This window comes from Engraulis encrasicolus, chromosome 13 (assembly GCF_034702125.1).
Source record: "Engraulis encrasicolus isolate BLACKSEA-1 chromosome 13, IST_EnEncr_1.0, whole genome shotgun sequence".
In the NCBI taxonomy this organism is placed as follows: domain Eukaryota; kingdom Metazoa; phylum Chordata; class Actinopteri; order Clupeiformes; family Engraulidae; genus Engraulis; species Engraulis encrasicolus.
Genome location: NC_085869.1, coordinates 30226647 through 30243210, shown reverse-complemented (window position 1 = coordinate 30243210; position 16564 = coordinate 30226647). Strand labels below are relative to the sequence as shown.

Below are 16564 nucleotides of genomic sequence, written 5' to 3'. Positions count from 1 at the left end.
GTATGAATGCCGGTTATTCATGCTCGGGGTTATGCCGGGCTAATGCATTCACCACAAGATGGAAGACTGTCTGTGACTCATTGCTTTTGTTGTTTGTTTGGTTATATATTTTTCTAAATCCCCCTGTTCTGTTCTATCCTCCTCTGCTCCGCTCTGTTTCCATGGCTCTTGTCTCGCAGGCGAGTGGCGTGTATAGCGATGGAAAAAACCAAGCAGGAGCAGCAAGCCAGCTGCACCTGGTTCGGCAAGAAGAAGAAGCAGTACAAGGACAAGTACTTAACAAAGCACAACGCAGGTAAGACCAAGATTACTACTTAGTACAATGCTGATATGACCAGGATGAGTACTCTAACGAAGCATGCAGGTAATACCAAGACGAGTACTTAGCAAAGTACAGCGCCAGTAAGAAAAAGAAGGCACAACGCAGGTAAGACAAAAATTAGTACCTAGCAAAGCACAATGCTGATATGACCAGGATGAGTACTTTAGCAAAGTATGCTGGTAAGCTAAGGACACGGTTATTTGGGACAATACAGGTAAGACAAAGCAAAGTGTTTAGTGAAGTTTAGTAAAAAAAAAAAAAAAGATGAGTACTTCACACAAAGCACACTGGTAAGACGAGGCCTGTTACTTAACATAGCAACGCAGGGAAAGATGACAAGTACTTAGCAAAGCAAAACACAGGTAGGACAAAGAGTACTTTAACAAACACGGCGGTAAGAGAAGAAGAGTTATTTAGCCAAGCAGGTAGACAATGCAGTTAAGACAATGATGAGCACTTAAACAAAGCACTCTTGCTAAGACATGGATGGTTAGCCTACTGGGAAAAGTGTAGCACAGGAGGTAAGATGAAACCAAGTTTAGGGAAGTACCACGCAGGCAAGACTTTGGCACACCGGCCCTACAGTGAAGGGCACGGCTCACACTCCATGAACACATTTCGCATGTATGAGGGATCAGCAGAGTAGCAAGTGTGTGACAGGATCGTCAAATTCACTGCGAACTAGCTTTGCAGGATCGGTCAAAAGATTAACCAGAGAATGATAGTGCAATAAAATGCAATAATATTGTGGTAGCACCACATGAGAAAATCTTCACAGCTTTGTGTGTGTTTTATAGAAAGAAGACAAAACCGGTGTAACAGGGCATGTATTTATGTTTTTTAAAGCCTCGCCAGTGCTGTGATGATGGGATTGTAATATCTGGTGTTAGTCAAGCTTCATGCAAGCCAAATGGCCTGTACGTCCCAACTTCTCAATTCCAGGCCTATGACGCCTTTATTTTGCAAATGTGCATTTCTGTTGGAGCCCTAACTAATAGTCATTTTGACACAACACCAGGGAGAATTTCAGAATCTATCTAGAAAAATCAATCAGACAAGTTGTTTCATATTATTTACCTGCCACAGGCACAATACTCAGGGATCATCCGCCATAATTTTTTTCCAACTGCTGACTCTCGGAGCCCCATTAGTGCATAGCACACCACCAATTACTCTTAAGCATGTAGCACGGCATTTTGTAGGCTATGTATGCTGGACATGCTAATGGACCAGCATTTGCGTCAGTAGCCTGTAAGGGCCAACAGCTGAGGGATATTAGCATTGCCGAGGGGTTAGCATAGCTGAGGGTTAGGATAACTTTGTGTATGCATAGCTGTGCTGAGGGAGGCCATGTGCTGGCCGTAGGGGGTCAGAGAGGGTAGACATGTTGGTACTGTAGCCCTGAGTGAGGGGGGACGTTCAGGTAATAGGCCCACAGACATCTGGCTCATCTCATGTGACCAAGGACCTGACCGCAGCATTTCCACAAATAGATTTCTAGCAAACCTGTGTCCTCCTGTGACAGAGGGGGAAGGAGGGACAGACACAAGTGGTGTGCTTTTTGAATGAGTGAGTGTGTGTCTGCGTGTCTCCACACGTGTGTTAGGCTACCACCACGCATGCCTTGCCTACTCATGGTTACTCCAGAGACACCAGAGATTAGTGCCATGTGTGTGTGAGAGAGACAGAGGGAGTGCGTGAGTGTTTTATGAGGTGTCCCTTATCAGACACCGGTAGCTGTTGAAAGGTGCTCTGATTAACAGCCAATACAGAGGACTGGCTAGAGCATAAGCCCATCCCAAAAACATGCCACATGGGCTTGTAGTGTGCTGTACTCCCATGCGGTCAGGTACACATGACCCCTAAGACACACGCACGACAGACACACACACACACACATGACACAGCCCCTATACAATCCCCCAGCACCTCCTAATGGTTAACCATTTGACACATGCCCAAACAACATGCCTCCATGTGTGTGGGTGAATGCTCCCCAGCTGCACCACCACACAGGCCCTGTAACGAGACCTGTGCCCGCCTGCCTGGTTCCTCTTTCTGCCGCGGTGGCATGGCATAGCGTGGCACAGCGTGGTGCCATGTGTGACGGTGCAGTCCAGTGATACCTGAGTGCCACCTTGTCTCGCATCGCCTTGCACTGTGGCGTCGGACTGGCGCCCAGAGTCAGGTGTCGGGTCTATGTGCACGGTCTTAAGGGAAAGTGGTAGGGATTATCGGAAGACCACCATCACCAGGGTTGTGGGGACGCACACTGACACACAATCATACACACATACATACATAGGCATGCATGCACACACACAAACAGGAAGCATGTACACACACACAGAGAGACACTGCTGTACAGACACACAGGTACACACATGCACATACAGTACATTGATATAGTCCCACTCCCACGTAGGCATACATTCCTGCTCTTGACTTGTACCCAGCTGCTTCTAATACTCCCCCAAGTCCACCCCCACGCCCTCACCAGCTGTCCCACCTGACATGATCTTTACCATCACTCACCTCTTGCTGAAACTCACCTGCACACACACACACACACACACACACACACACACACACACACACACACACACACACACACACACACACACACACACACGCACACGCACACGCACACATACACACATACGCGCGCGCCATCACTCAATCGCTCAATCACTTGTATGCTCACTGAACTCGTACACATAATTATATTTTCCTTACTTGTATATGTTCACCAAGTTACTCACTCTCAAAAGTATTCATACACTCTTTACCTTATTGTTAAGCAGAGCATTTTCAAATGAGAATCATACAGTACAGTCGGGATTGGTTCGACAAGCGTTGGAATTAGCCCACTCAGCAGCACTCAATAAAAATAAAGCAGCTTGTGTTTGAATGCTTTAAATCCATAATGTTATGCACCATAGCTGCCCAAACCATTGCTGTGGCAGGGACAAAGCACATGCATATGCAGACATACCAGAATCTGTATTGAAGCTTAGCAGTCCACAACAAGCCCCTATGTATCACTTCATCCTGTTTTACTCTTTCGGAAAAGGAACTGTACCACTGTTTTTTTTCCAAGTCTCTTTCAACAAACAACAGCCACTGTGGACCTGGTAGCAGGTGTTATGGCAAAGGTGTGTTATCGTGAACTAGCCTGGAGAGTGTGTGTGTGCGTGTGTATACATGTGTGTGTGTGCGCGTGTGTGTGGTGTTCAGGCTAAGCCCTAAATAATACCCATGGGAGAGGTTAAGAGGGTCACACCGCCGCCAAAGCTTGGCTGTTCAACGATCGTTAAAGCTCCCCTCAACAGTTAATTACTGCAAACCCGGTCAAGAGTGAAAGGGGTTACAGAGCGTGGTGTTGTTGACTGCTGAAAGTCAGCGCTGTTTTTGATGACCTAAACACAGCAACCAAAACACCTAAAATAATCATGTAATGCGTGTAATTTAATTTAGAAGAAACAAATGGATCGATTACCTCAAGCTGGTCAAAGGGGTGTAAGGAAAACCAAAGGCAGCTGTCAGTGACTGCCAATCGACCGTTTTATTTATTTTATTTTATTTTTTTTCGCCATCATTACTTCATGTCCCAGTGTGGACTCTGATCCATCGGCTTTTCACAAGAGATCTGTGTCGCGCGGTCTGCCACCGTGTTATTTAATTGGAGCTCACGTAACCACGGCTCCCCAAAAGTGGGTTAAATAATACTCATGTAGTTCGATTCCAATCATGTTTATCATTGCAAGTGCAGCACTAACCCGCACCTCTGCGCCTCACCTAGTTCTGCAGTGCTGCTGTTCTCACTTTTCGCTTAATTCATCTGATGTGCCAGTGATTTGAGTGGATGGGTACTCAGGGCATGTTTGGCCCAGATCTGTGTGTACTGTATCTGCTAAACTATGGATATTCTTTGGCCTAGTGAGCGGGCAGAGAGAGAGAGAGAGAGAGAGAGAGAGAGAGAGAGAGAGAGAGAGAGAGAGAGAGAGAGAGAGAGAGAGAGAGAGAGAGAGAGAGAGAGAGAGAGAGAGAGAGAGAGAGAGAGAGAGAGACAGACAAGCAGGCAGACAGACAGGCTGTTACGTATACTTAATGCAGGCAAACACACACACACAGACACACACACACACACACAGACACACACACACACACACACACACACACACACACACACACACACACACAGATACATTCTCCCTCATGCATGCTAGTATGTGTACACAGTACACAATGCACTCCATTGTTGAAATGCATTGATGTGCAGAATACATGCACTGCATACAGTAATGTGCAGCGTGCACAAAGCCATATCGCCAAGTCCACACACATACACACACGCACACGCACACATACACGCACACACACACACACGGCAGGGCAATTAATGTGTGGCAGTCAGCCCCTCTCCTCTCTTCTCCTCTCTTCTCCTCTCCTTTCCTCTCCTCTCTTCTCCTCTCTTCTCCTCTCCTCTCTTCTCTTCTCTTCTCTTCTCTTCTCTTCTCTTCTCTTCTCTTCTCTTCTCTTCTCTTCTCTTCTCTTCTCTTCTCTCTCTTCTCTCTCCTCTCCTCTCCTCTCATCTCCCCTCTCCCTCCTCCTCTCCTCTCTCTCCTCTCTCTCTCCTCTGTTCTTCTCTCCTCTCTCTCTCTTCTCTTCTCTCTTCTCTCTCTTCCTCCTCTCTCTCCTCTTCTCTTCTCTCCTCTCTCTCTCTCTCTCTCCTCTCTTCTCCTCTCCTCTCCTCTCCTCTCCTCTCCTCTCTTCTCCTCTCCTTTCCTCTCCTCTCTTCTCCTCTCCTCTCTCCTCTCTTCTCTTCTCTTCTCTTCTCTTCTCTTCTCTTCTCTTCTCTTCTCCCCTCTTCTCTCCTCCTCTCCCCTCCCCTCCCCTCTCCTCTCCTCTCCTCTCCTCTCCTCTCTTCTCCTCTCCTGTCCTGTCCTGTCCTCTCCTCTCCTCTCCTCTCCTCTCCTCTCTTCTCTTCTCCCCTCTCCTCTCCTCAGTGCAGATCAGCAGTAATCCAGACTGAGCCCTGTGGCCCACATTACTATATCTGATTAAAGAGAGAGAGAGAGAGAGAGAGAGATGGACAGAGGAAAAGAGAGATGGAGGGGGGGGGGGTGAAATGGAAACCCATGAGGGGAGGGGAGAGGGGAGGGGGGGATAGGGTTAGGACAAAATGGCTAAAGGGGGGGAGAAGGGAAGACATGAGAGAAGCAACACTGCTCCAGTCTCTTGTTGTTCTGATGATGCAGGGAACCCCCCCCCCCTTTTTTTTTGGTAATTGAATCGATGAAAGATGTTTGCACAGGTCGGCTACTCTAGCTATCTCTAGCTAGCCTCTCCAGAGTGGAGTGAAGAGGAAGGGGCCAGCAGCACATCTGTGGCCTGGCGGAGGTCTGCCAAAGCTGGGCTGGAGCTCAGAGGAGGGAGGGGGGTGCTGGGCTCCAGTGGCCAGCTGTCTGCTGGACACACTACTCTCTCTCTCGCTCTCGCTCTCTCTCTCTCTCTCTCTCTCTCTCTCTCTCTCTCGCTCTCGCTCTCTCTCTCTCTCTCTCTCTCTCTCTCTCCTCCTTAGCGATCAGCGATCTTAAGGGGGGCTTAGGCCAACTGCCTGGCAAGTACAGGTCTCCAAAATTGGCAGAGCTTTTCCATTGCAGTGGCTATAAGTCAGGTCCTCTACGGCTTGGTAGAAAAGCCTGTTTTTCGTTCATTTGTATTTGATGTTAAGTGCACGGTCTTGTACAGTTTGTGTTGATGGTTTTTCTATACCCCTCAGACATATTTGAGGAATGCTGCAGTGCAGCTATAGATTTGCTGTTCATTCCATCTTTAAACGTTTGAAGTTGATCTTCTAGGATTGCTGGGCAGTCATTGTTTGCTTAAAACATTAGTCAGCAAGCTTGGTGTATGACCTAGGAAAAAAAGGAAAAGAAAAAATAATCATCATCAGCAGCCTTCAGTTCAGCATCAATTCCTGGTACCCCCATCAACCTTGGGTGGATTTAGTGGTTTCCTAAACAACACTGTACAGTATTAAAGCCAAAGCAAACGGGATACAGCGCCTGTAAAAAGTCTATATAAGTCAGTATGATGAAGTGGTCGAAATTAGGCACATCACTACAGTTTGTGAAGTGATTCACTGATTATTATTCATTTCTGAAGAATATTGAGACTTTTAGATGTGTCAGGAATAAAGTGGTATGTGAATGTATGTGGATGACCCAGGAAAAAGTGTTTCACCCAGGTACGTATGATGCTGAATAAGATTTTGGGAAATGCACATTGTTTTTTTCATTAGCGACACATCTGTGGGTTCTGGCCTGGGTGCCGTTTATACTGACATTCAGAAACCGCAAACCGACATTCGAAACCCCTTGGTTGGAGAAGCAATACTTACACTGTCAACCTGTCTCTGTGAACTAATGTTTGTGTCAATTTGTTGATTTTTCGTGTCACTTTGTGTGTGTTTTTTTAACAATGTCCTTGCAGCTTTGCTTCAGTATTTGTTTTTGTTTCTTGGTTTATTTGTTTGTTTGTTTGGACTGTGTGCTCTGAATTGTTCTCTCTTCTCTAATCCGTTGTTAAACTGATGTAACTGTTACTGACCGACATTTCGATGCTCCTTCCCCTCCCCTTGTCCATGTTTCATGCTGTCCCCCTCCTAACGGCCTATCTGCATGTAAGTAACACGGAGCAACAGACGCCAACGCAACCTTTGGCTCTCTGCTTCTCCTTCTCAATCAAAAATCTCTCTCTCTCTCTCTCTCTCTCTCTCTCTCTCTCTCTCTCTCTCTCTCTCTGTCTATCTCTCTCTGTGTCTATCTCTCTCTCTCTCTCATGTGCAACTAATGAGAAAAACCCACCTAGTGTTCTTGCCCATGTGTGTATGCGTGTGTGTATCTCTTGTTTTAGAATAGTGACCCGGATTTTTGAGTTGATTTCATTACTTTTTTTGTATTTAGACTGTTTATATCCCCCTGGGTTTTGTTTTTTGGGTTGTGGCGAGAGCACAACGGAAAAACAAAATGGAAGTGAAACAGGCGCTGAAGCTCCCTGTTTCACTGTGTGTGTTTGTGTTTGTTTGTCAGCATCCATTAGTTTTTTCTGCATTGCATTTTTTGTAAGACATGCATTTTAGAGTGTAGCAATCACGCTTGCCACCCACCCCCTGGAATGCTTGAATGTTTGAAACAGAACCGTGACAAAAAAAATGGTTTACTTTACGCACTGTTGCATTTTCACTTCATGTAGTACACCTCAAATCACTCCCATGGATTGTTCTTTTTATGGAGGAATGTGTTTGTCAAAGACAGACAGACAGACACACAGACAGACAGACAGACAGACAGACAGACAGACAGATAGACCGACAGGCAGGTGGACAGAACACGGGGAAGTCAGAGAGGCGTGCACATGGAGTATTAGCACACAGAGTCCAGTCTAACAGGGGAAACTGGATACCCAGCAGCCACACCAAGATAGGGCTCACATTTCACACCCAGTCTAGTGCGCCTCGCATCCTTAAGCGCACTGTCAGCATGCATGCATGCATGCACGCACACACACACACACACACATGCACACACACATTCACACACGCACACACCGTGGCAATGTCCTCTAGGGTCACAGCACATGTAGAGTATAGTGCATACAGTACAGTTTGTCTCTTCTCGCATGTCTTTAGCACACGCCACTCACATTACTGTATGTCAATCACTCACTTTCACGATACTAGGAACCATATCCACGCGTGTGGGTCGGGGATCGTGTAGACCCGCCTTGTTGGGGTTTTTTTGCTCGTTACATATTCATCATTTTTTCTTGTGTTATACGTCCATTAATTCTAGTTACTCTAGAATTATTTAAGAAAAAAAACGATTTTATCCTGCATCATCCTGAAATGATGTTGCCTTCAAGTTGATGCCAGTTTGCACTTTCTTTCTCTAAGTCAAACCATTAGTTTCCCCAATCCCTTACCCCCCACCCCCATCCCATATAGCTCCCTGTTCCCATACCCCCACCCACCCCCCTATCCACCTGTGTGTAGCCCCTGCCTCAGGGGTCCAGGTCATGTGTTCAGTGGGGGCGGCTTGGAGGGTAGGTGGGGGATGGGTGGTGCTGATAGGATTGCAAGCGGGAAGTTTGGAAAGTGGTTCTCTCTGCATCGAGCCAAACTGGCTGATGAAAAGCCTGGACCAGACGCAAGTCTTTGATACTGTTGGTGTTTCCATTATCGGAGCCAGGGTTTGCTCCTAATACATAACTCAATGGGATGGGGGAGGGGGGTGCCTTTGCTGCTAGTGTGTGTGTGTGTGTGTGTGTGTGTGTGTGTGTGTGTGTGTGTGTGTGTGTGTGTGTGTGTGTGTGTGTGTGTGTGTGTGTGTGTGTGTGTGCGTGCGTGCGTGCGTGCGTGCGTGCGTGCGTGCGTGCGTGCGTGCGTGCGTGCGTGTGTGTGTGCGCGCGTGCGTGCGTGCGTGCGTGCGTGCGTGCGTGCGTGCGTGCGTCAGCAACAGCAGCAGCAGCAACTCCTTCATCTTGTGCTGCTGCATTTGATTGTAATATTACCCCACTGCGGAGAGCAGGGCACACGCCCTCTTGCTACCTCAGCACTGCTCTGGCCTGCCTGCCTGAGCACCAAGGCTAGCATTACGTAAGCCCAGAGGGGAGTCACAATTCAACTACCCCCACCCTCGACCACCACTGAACACTCCCTTCACCTCCCTCCAGCCCCTCCATACCGCACTGAACACTCCCTTTACCACCTCCACCCCAGTCCTCTCATCTCATCTCATCTCATCTCATCTCATCTCACTCTCGTCTCATATTCTCTCTCTTCGCTGTCCTCCTCTCACACGCTCCTGTCCTGTCTCCGAGCACCCGTGCTATAGAGATACAATATTAGAGAAGGAGATGTTCTACTGCACTTCTGCTAAGTGTTAAAAAATAAAATAACAGCCCATTGGGTGATGGTTATTTAGAAGCGTACTCATCACATATTCAGTGTATGTATTGTAGGCTATTTTTTTTTTGCAAATTATAAATGTGGATAGATACATAGATGAAGCCATCAGCTCAATGTAGAACGGGCCCAAAGCATTGCAAAGCTGGGCTTATAGTTCTACAACTAGCAGGACTGCAGAGTTGATCGGCAGCCAGGGCTGCTGATAGCATCGACCAGGCCCATGGCAAATACACCCAATGCATACGATGTAATGAGAACCCAATTCTGCGCTCCCTCTGTCCCTGGGCTTGGGACAACCGACCCCTATGGTCGAAACGTAATCCTAGCATGGAATAAAAAAGAAAAGGAAAAAGGGATTTCAAGCATGCAGACTCCTCACTCCAAACTTGCAGATATTTCAGGCGCCATCAGACGCTGCTCTCTACCCACACTGAAACTCATCACGTCTCCACCATGGCCCATACACCTTCACACATCCATTGTAAAAAAATCAATGAAAGTCTATCGATTTGTTTTTTTTTGTTCTTTTAAACGTGTTCCCCTATCAGCACACCTTCAGGGCCAAAGTCCTTAAAATAACTGGTGTGGTTTTTGTTTTAGACGATAGCCATAGTGTCCTCGTTTTCGCTCCTCTCCACGTCCCATAGCTCCACAGTTCTCACCTCATACACTGTACTGCCACAGAGGTCTTCACACTGTCTTGCTGTCTCCATGGTATTGGGACATAGAGCTCTGCCTCCCTCACCCAGAGAGGGGCTGTCATGGGGCATCAGTAGACTGTAGCAGTGGCTCACTGTGTTCTCTCTCTCTCTCTCTCTCTCTCTCTCTCTCTCTCTCTCTCTCTCTCTCTCTCTCTCTCTCTCTCTCTCTCTCTCTGCTGTCATTGCAGTATTTGATCAACTAGATCTCGTCACATACGAAGAGGTGGTGAAGCTGCCCGCCTTCAAGAGGAAAACGCTAGTCCTGTTAGGTAAGACAGAAATATTTAATTTAAAAAATATTTTTCTGCCTGTCTTTTGATTATGTATTGCCGTTTTCAAAATACAAATCGATATAAGAGCTATATCTGTATCTCTGAATTTCATGATATGTGTTTGTGATTGTGTCTCGCAGGTGCCCATGGCGTTGGCAGGCGACACATTAAAAACACACTCATCACCAAACACCCCGACAGATTCGCCTACCCTATTCCACGTAAGACGTCTTGTTAAACCCTCAACAAAGGAGCTGGCTTTGCAGGATTTCATTATTGTGTACTCAGTGTTTTTTGCTCAACAACCACCTTTCCTTAACATTTTTCCTTAAAACTGCTATTTTGCAGAAGTAAAAGGCAAAGAAAAAACCTTTCTGTGTAAACAGACAGTAAAGGTTAATCCTAACTTGTCTCGTTTTTATTTCTCATCCTAGACACAACCAGACCTCCAAAGAAGGACGAGGAGAACGGCAAGAACTACTACTTCGTATCGCACGACCAAATGATGCAGGACATCTCCAACAATGAGTACCTAGAGTACGGCAGCCACGAGGATGCCATGTACGGCACGCGCCTGGAGACGATACGCAAGATCCACGAGCAGGGCCTGATCGCCATACTGGACGTAGAGCCCCAGGTCAGACACTCACAGCAGACCATATAAGGTCACAGGTCTTCACGGTAGCGATGCTTAGGTAGCAGGGGCGTGGCTACGGGGGGTGGACAAGTCCTGCCCCCCCCCCTGAGAAATGCCCTGTCCATCCAAAGAAAATTGGCCAGAAAAAAGGCCACAATTTATTCTCTCTCTTTGTGTCTTGTAGTGATAGAATAAATACAGGTGGTGATTTTAAAAAGAGCATTTATCTGAAAATGTATAGCTTTATTTATTATCGTGTTTCCCCCCCCTCCGTAACCTTAACCTCTTGCTGCGGGAAAAAGGCGATTTTCACATTTTCGGATGTTTTTGTTGTATATAATGTTCTGAAACATAGACTTAATGAAGGTAATAAAAATATGGAGTTGGCTGGATGTCTTTTCCCAAGTATCTACTTGAATTTAAACCCTCAATGGAGAATGTGGAGCATGTTAACCAAAAGCTATTGCATGCTAAACTCCTGGTCTAAAAACCTCTCTAAAATAGGACATCCTTTCTTACCTTAACCATGCCTCTGAGTGTTGAACACTTTGTTCTTCTGCTGGACAATGGATGTATATTTTAGTTCTGTCATACAACAGAAGGGCAATAGTTTTCTGGTACTCTCAGCTTTATTTCTTCTCTTTAGCAGTCACTTGGTGAACAGATTTCTAATGACCCTGATGGCGATATAATGGTGCGTGTGCATGCATCATACAAGCTCACTTCTGGTTGTGAAAGCCAGCTCAGAGATGCTGTGTGTACTCACGTTGGCCCTCTCCTCCCATCTCACAGGCCTTGAAGGTCCTGCGCACAGCGGAGTTTGCTCCTTACGTGGTCTTCATCGCCGCCCCAACCATCACACCGGGCATGAACGAGGTATACACACACACACACAAAAGTACACAGTTTTGTAACACTTTCTTTAGTTGCGTTTCTCCAACTCTCCAAATGTCTTTACCTAATGGCTTACTTTATTTTCCACTATCTGTCTGTCTCGTGGGATTCCGCGCTCAAATGGCTGCGTGAGCGGTTCCATTTTGTACCAAATAATCTGATTCTCTCCCTGAGAACCTGAACAAAAATTATGAATTTATAGCATTGCCATGGCTGAATGGAGGGGAGCCTTTTTCTCTTAGTTTATCCTTCCTCCTCCCCTCTGCTTTAACGATGTTAGTCATGGCATCACGGTCAAAACCGCTCACCCTGCCATTGTCTCCTGGCTGAGGATATGGTATTCCAACCACTGCCTTATACAGCTCTGGCTTTCATTTAGGGTGTCTTTCCCCATGGCCTGCAAAAAAGAGGCTGGACCCCATTTCTCGAAAGCATGGTTGCTAACCAGTTAGTAATGTAGTAACTAAGTTGTCAATGGGAAATGACATTGCAACAAAGTAAGTTGCTAGTTTAGTTTGCAACAATGCTGTCGAGAAAGGCACCCTTGATTCATTTTTGTGTGTTATTATTTTCAGTCTTTGTGTCTGCATGGTTGTGTGCATGTCGTTGCATTTCTTTTCATTTCTTCCTTTTACTTTTCTTGTCCTTTCGTTTCCATTTCTCGCCTCGCTTCTTCGGCACGTTAGCTTCCCAGGTGGTGCAGGAAGCTACCCGTAAGTATGACGGCAGACAGGAAGTCGCGCAGATCTCAACAGATCTCAGATCAGACTCCAACAAGTCTGATGCGCTCAGTTGTTGTTCTCATAGCGACCTGGAGACAGGTCCTAGAGCTGTGCCTTTTATTTATTTTGTTGATAGCTCTAGTCGTGGAAGTGTTGAAGTGTTTCTGTCATAGTTTTGTGTACTTCTCGAGACATCCTTTGCCCTCCCATCCCTGTGGTTGACACTGTCTATCTATCCCTCCAGTTGTTATCAGGGGTGCATTTCTGGAAAGCGTAGTGGCTAACTATGTTAGCTACTTTGTTGGTTGCAATGCAATTTCCCATTGGCAACTACCAAAGTTGCTAACTGCTAACAGCTACGCTTTCCAGAAATGCACCCCAGATTAGTAGTCAAGAGTAATGATCATGAGGAAAAACTGAAGAAGGTCTTTTCTAGAATATTCATGTCTCCCAAACCTCTCCCTTTCCAAACAATAGTTCCCATGCCCAGATCCCACCTCCCCTCTCTCTCTCTCTCTCTCTCTCTCTCTCTCTCTCTCTCTCTCTCTTTCTCTCTCTCTCTCTCTCTCCCTCCCTCTCTCTCTCCCCTTAGACATCCAGCAGGACTGAGTTACTGTAGCCAAATGCAGCTGGTGTTATTTTTATTTCCGTCCAGGTTTATTTCACCTCAGATCACTCACTGGCTCACTGCTTTTTTATTCTCGTATCTTTCCACTCATCCGTTACCCACCTCCACACTCTCTCTCAAACACACACACACACACACACACACACACACACACACACACACACACACACACACACACACACACACACACACACACACACACACACACACACACACACACACACACACACACACACACACACACAGTATTTTGTTCTCCCTGTTTACATATTCGTACCGGTATCTACTTACTCCTATGTTATTCTTGTCTATCCACTCATCTGTTGTTTTGTGTTCCCACACACACACACACACACACACACACAGACACACACACGCACACACTCACATACACGCACAATGTGTAGGTACTTATTCTCTCCACCTCTCTGTCTCTCCTCTCTCCTCTCCTCTCCTCTCCCTCTCCACCAATCAGGATGAGTCGCTGCAGCGGCTGCAGAAGGAGTCGGAGATCCTCCAGAAGACGTACGCGCACTACTTCGACCTGACCATCATCAACAACGAGATCGACGAGACCATCCGGCACCTGGAGGAGGCCATCGACCTAGTCTCCACCACCGGCCAATGGGTGCCCGTCTCCTGGGTCTACTAGAAGAAAAGCACACCAATCACAACACACCTACATCTACACTGACGCTGATGCAAACATGCTCATGTACACATAGATACTGACGTATACGCGTTACTACACACATAACGTTTCCCCCAGTGACCTAAAAATCTTATCCTTCATCCCCTTGAGTACCAGTGCCCCTCTTCTTCCTCCTCCTCCTCCTCTTCCTCCTCCTCCTCTCCCCCTTTCTCTCTACCCCCTCCCTCTCTCCTCCAACCTCGCCCCCTTCTTTGCAATGCATCTCTTCAACTCTTCATCATTCCCTGGAGTTTAAAAAAAAAGAAAAGAAGAAAAAGAAAAAAAACGTACCTCTGATGCTCAAAGACCACCTCGGTGTACATGACCTACAGTCAAACGTCTCGGCCCCCCTTCTACAGACTACCTAGACGTAGTGTTGTATTTAAAAAAAAGAGATGAAAAAGCGCATAAAAAAAATAAATAATTGAATTTAAATATTGTCATGTCCTTATAGCTAGGAGGCAACATTTTGTAGACTTTTATTTTAAAGAGACAGTATCTGACCTGACAACCCCCCCCCCCACCCTTCCTTCCTCTTCCTGTTTTGGCTCCCTGTTTGAACTTTATGTCCCCATGTGGCAAAGACATCATGGTAAGGTGTGTGTGTGTGTGTGTGTAGTCTGTAGTGTTTTGTTCTTATTACTTTTTGTGTTCACTCTGCAATCAAAAGTAAAAGGGTTTTTTATTTTTAAAAGCCTGTCTGTGTTACCGAATGCCGGCGGTTTCGAGCACTACTCTGTAAAAATGAGGAAAAGCACACAAACGGACCACGGCGTTGTTGTTACCGCTTCCCCCTCCTCCCCCCGCCCTGCCTTGACCTCCATGCACACACCTCCGCCACCAAGCTCATCATTGGCAAACGCCACCCCACTCTCTCTCTCTCTCTCTCTCTCACACACACACACAGACACACACACACACACACACACACACACACACGCACACACACACGCGCACACACACACACACACACAGCCTACCTTGCATTCGTCCAAGGCCTCCGTCAATCCTCTGGAGCCTTGCCCATAGCACACTGCGTCTACAAGCAAGTCCCCAAATGACCTCTGCTGCCTTATGGTACTTCATCAAAGACACGCACACGCACACACACACACACACACACACACACGCACACACACACACACACGCACACGCACACGCACACGCACACGCACACACACACACACACACACACGTTTGCTCGACGTCAGTACAAGACCCTGTGTGTGTGTGTTCCAGCAGCAGTCTACACAGTGCTCCTTCCAAGCCCTAAGATACTGTCTCTCTAAATGAATACATAAATGTGTTAGAGATTTGAATGAGGTCTTCTGCATGTGAACATTCGCAACAAGCTTCCATGCTCTCTTTCTGTTCCTCTCTATCTCTCTTTCTCTCCTCTCTCTCGCTCTCTCTCTCTCACTCTTCTTTTTCCTCACTTAAATCTCTCTTTCTCTCCAACTCCCCCATCTCTCTCTCTCTCTCTCTCTCTCTCTCTCTCTCTCTCTCTCTCTCTCTCTCTCTCTCTCTCTCTCTCTCTCAGTGTTAGCTGTCCATCCGCTGTCAGTCAGAGCAGAGAACATTCCATTCGTCTGACTTTAAAAAAATTAAACAGACTAATCAAGGGAAGCCGGACAAGAAATGAACGACAGAAAAGAAGAAAAATAATGGAAGAGTGAAAGGTGACAAAAAATAATTTAAAATCATGAAAAAAGTGACAAGAAAAAAAAGACACCTATGCACATCCCATGCATTTCGGGGCGACTTTCTGAACCGAATGATTTTTATCAACCATGTAGTGAGATGTGTTTGTAAATTGTCTCAATTTGATTTATTGTAAGGTACATAAGGGGGATAAAAAAAAATAATACTAACTCTATTCCAGATTTGCCATTTCAAGTGAGGAAAAGCAGTTGTTGTCTGAGAGTATTATTGTTCTAATTAAGTTGAAATCAAAGGTAAATAATGCTGATTTTTATTCTCTGTGTCATTGTTTCAAAAAAAGAGGTGCACAACGTTTTGCAAAAAAGAGGAGAGAGAAAGAGTGAATTAAGTTGCAAAACACAAGAAAATAAAAAAAGTTGTTTGTGCATCCAAATAATAACCATGTATATGATAAACTGTTTACTTTCAAACTGCCCTGTGTAAATTCCTCTGCTGACGACATAGCAGTTCTTCAGTATGAACAGTTTTTTAAATATATTTCCTTTTATGTGTTGAAAATCTCTGTGAATGGTGTCTTTCTGTGTCTCCTGGTGTCTCTGTTTATTCTTCAACTGGCCTGGTTTGCTTTTCGTGCTCTGGTATGAGGTGCCGTGTGGGCCAAAGGCTTCCTTTCCCCCTTGCAAAGAGGGAGCTGGCACCGGCAGGGAAGCCTACATGTCAGTTGCCCCAGGCCCAGGTAGAGAGGGGGCCCATTCATTCCATTAAATGTATTGACGGGCGGGCGACCCTTTCAGAGGATTTTGTCCTGGGCCCAGTCAAAATTGTCAGCTGCCCTGGGTACCGGTACTCTGAATGGAAACACTTCAGCCTTCTCCTCCTCCTCTCCCTTCATTTGGCTTTTTTCAGGCCATTTGTATCTGTTTTCAATTCTTCTCTGTTATTTTTTTATTCCACTGCAGCTGTGGTAGGTCATGTCCTGCCTGAAGCTAGCGAGTGAGAGCACTGGCCCTAAGCACTACTGGGAAACGTGCCCAGGCGTGTCTGTGTGGGGGGAGAACAGT

At 46.3% G+C, this 16564-nt stretch overlaps 1 protein-coding gene across 9 annotated transcripts in view; it reads left to right on the top strand.

Annotated features, from left to right (window-relative positions):
* The window catches only part of caska (calcium/calmodulin-dependent serine protein kinase a), a 266554-nt gene extending 250129 nt beyond the window's left edge, over window positions 1-16425 (top strand). For 5 of the 9 annotated variants that reach the window (XM_063213661.1, XM_063213660.1, XM_063213658.1 and 2 more), the window contains 6 exons: window positions 180-295; window positions 10186-10266; window positions 10410-10490; window positions 10704-10906; window positions 11699-11782; window positions 13626-16423. In XM_063213661.1, the coding sequence (XP_063069731.1) occupies window positions 180-295; window positions 10186-10266; window positions 10410-10490; window positions 10704-10906; window positions 11699-11782; window positions 13626-13802 (742 nt within the window). In that variant the 3' untranslated portion in view covers window positions 13803-16423. Of the gene's footprint in view, window positions 1-179; window positions 296-10185; window positions 10267-10409; window positions 10491-10703; window positions 10907-11698; window positions 11783-13625 lie in introns of all 9 variants that reach the window. The other 4 variants (XM_063213653.1, XM_063213652.1, XM_063213655.1 and 1 more) reach the window with 3 other exon arrangements.
* Window positions 16426-16564: the final 139 nt, after the last annotated feature.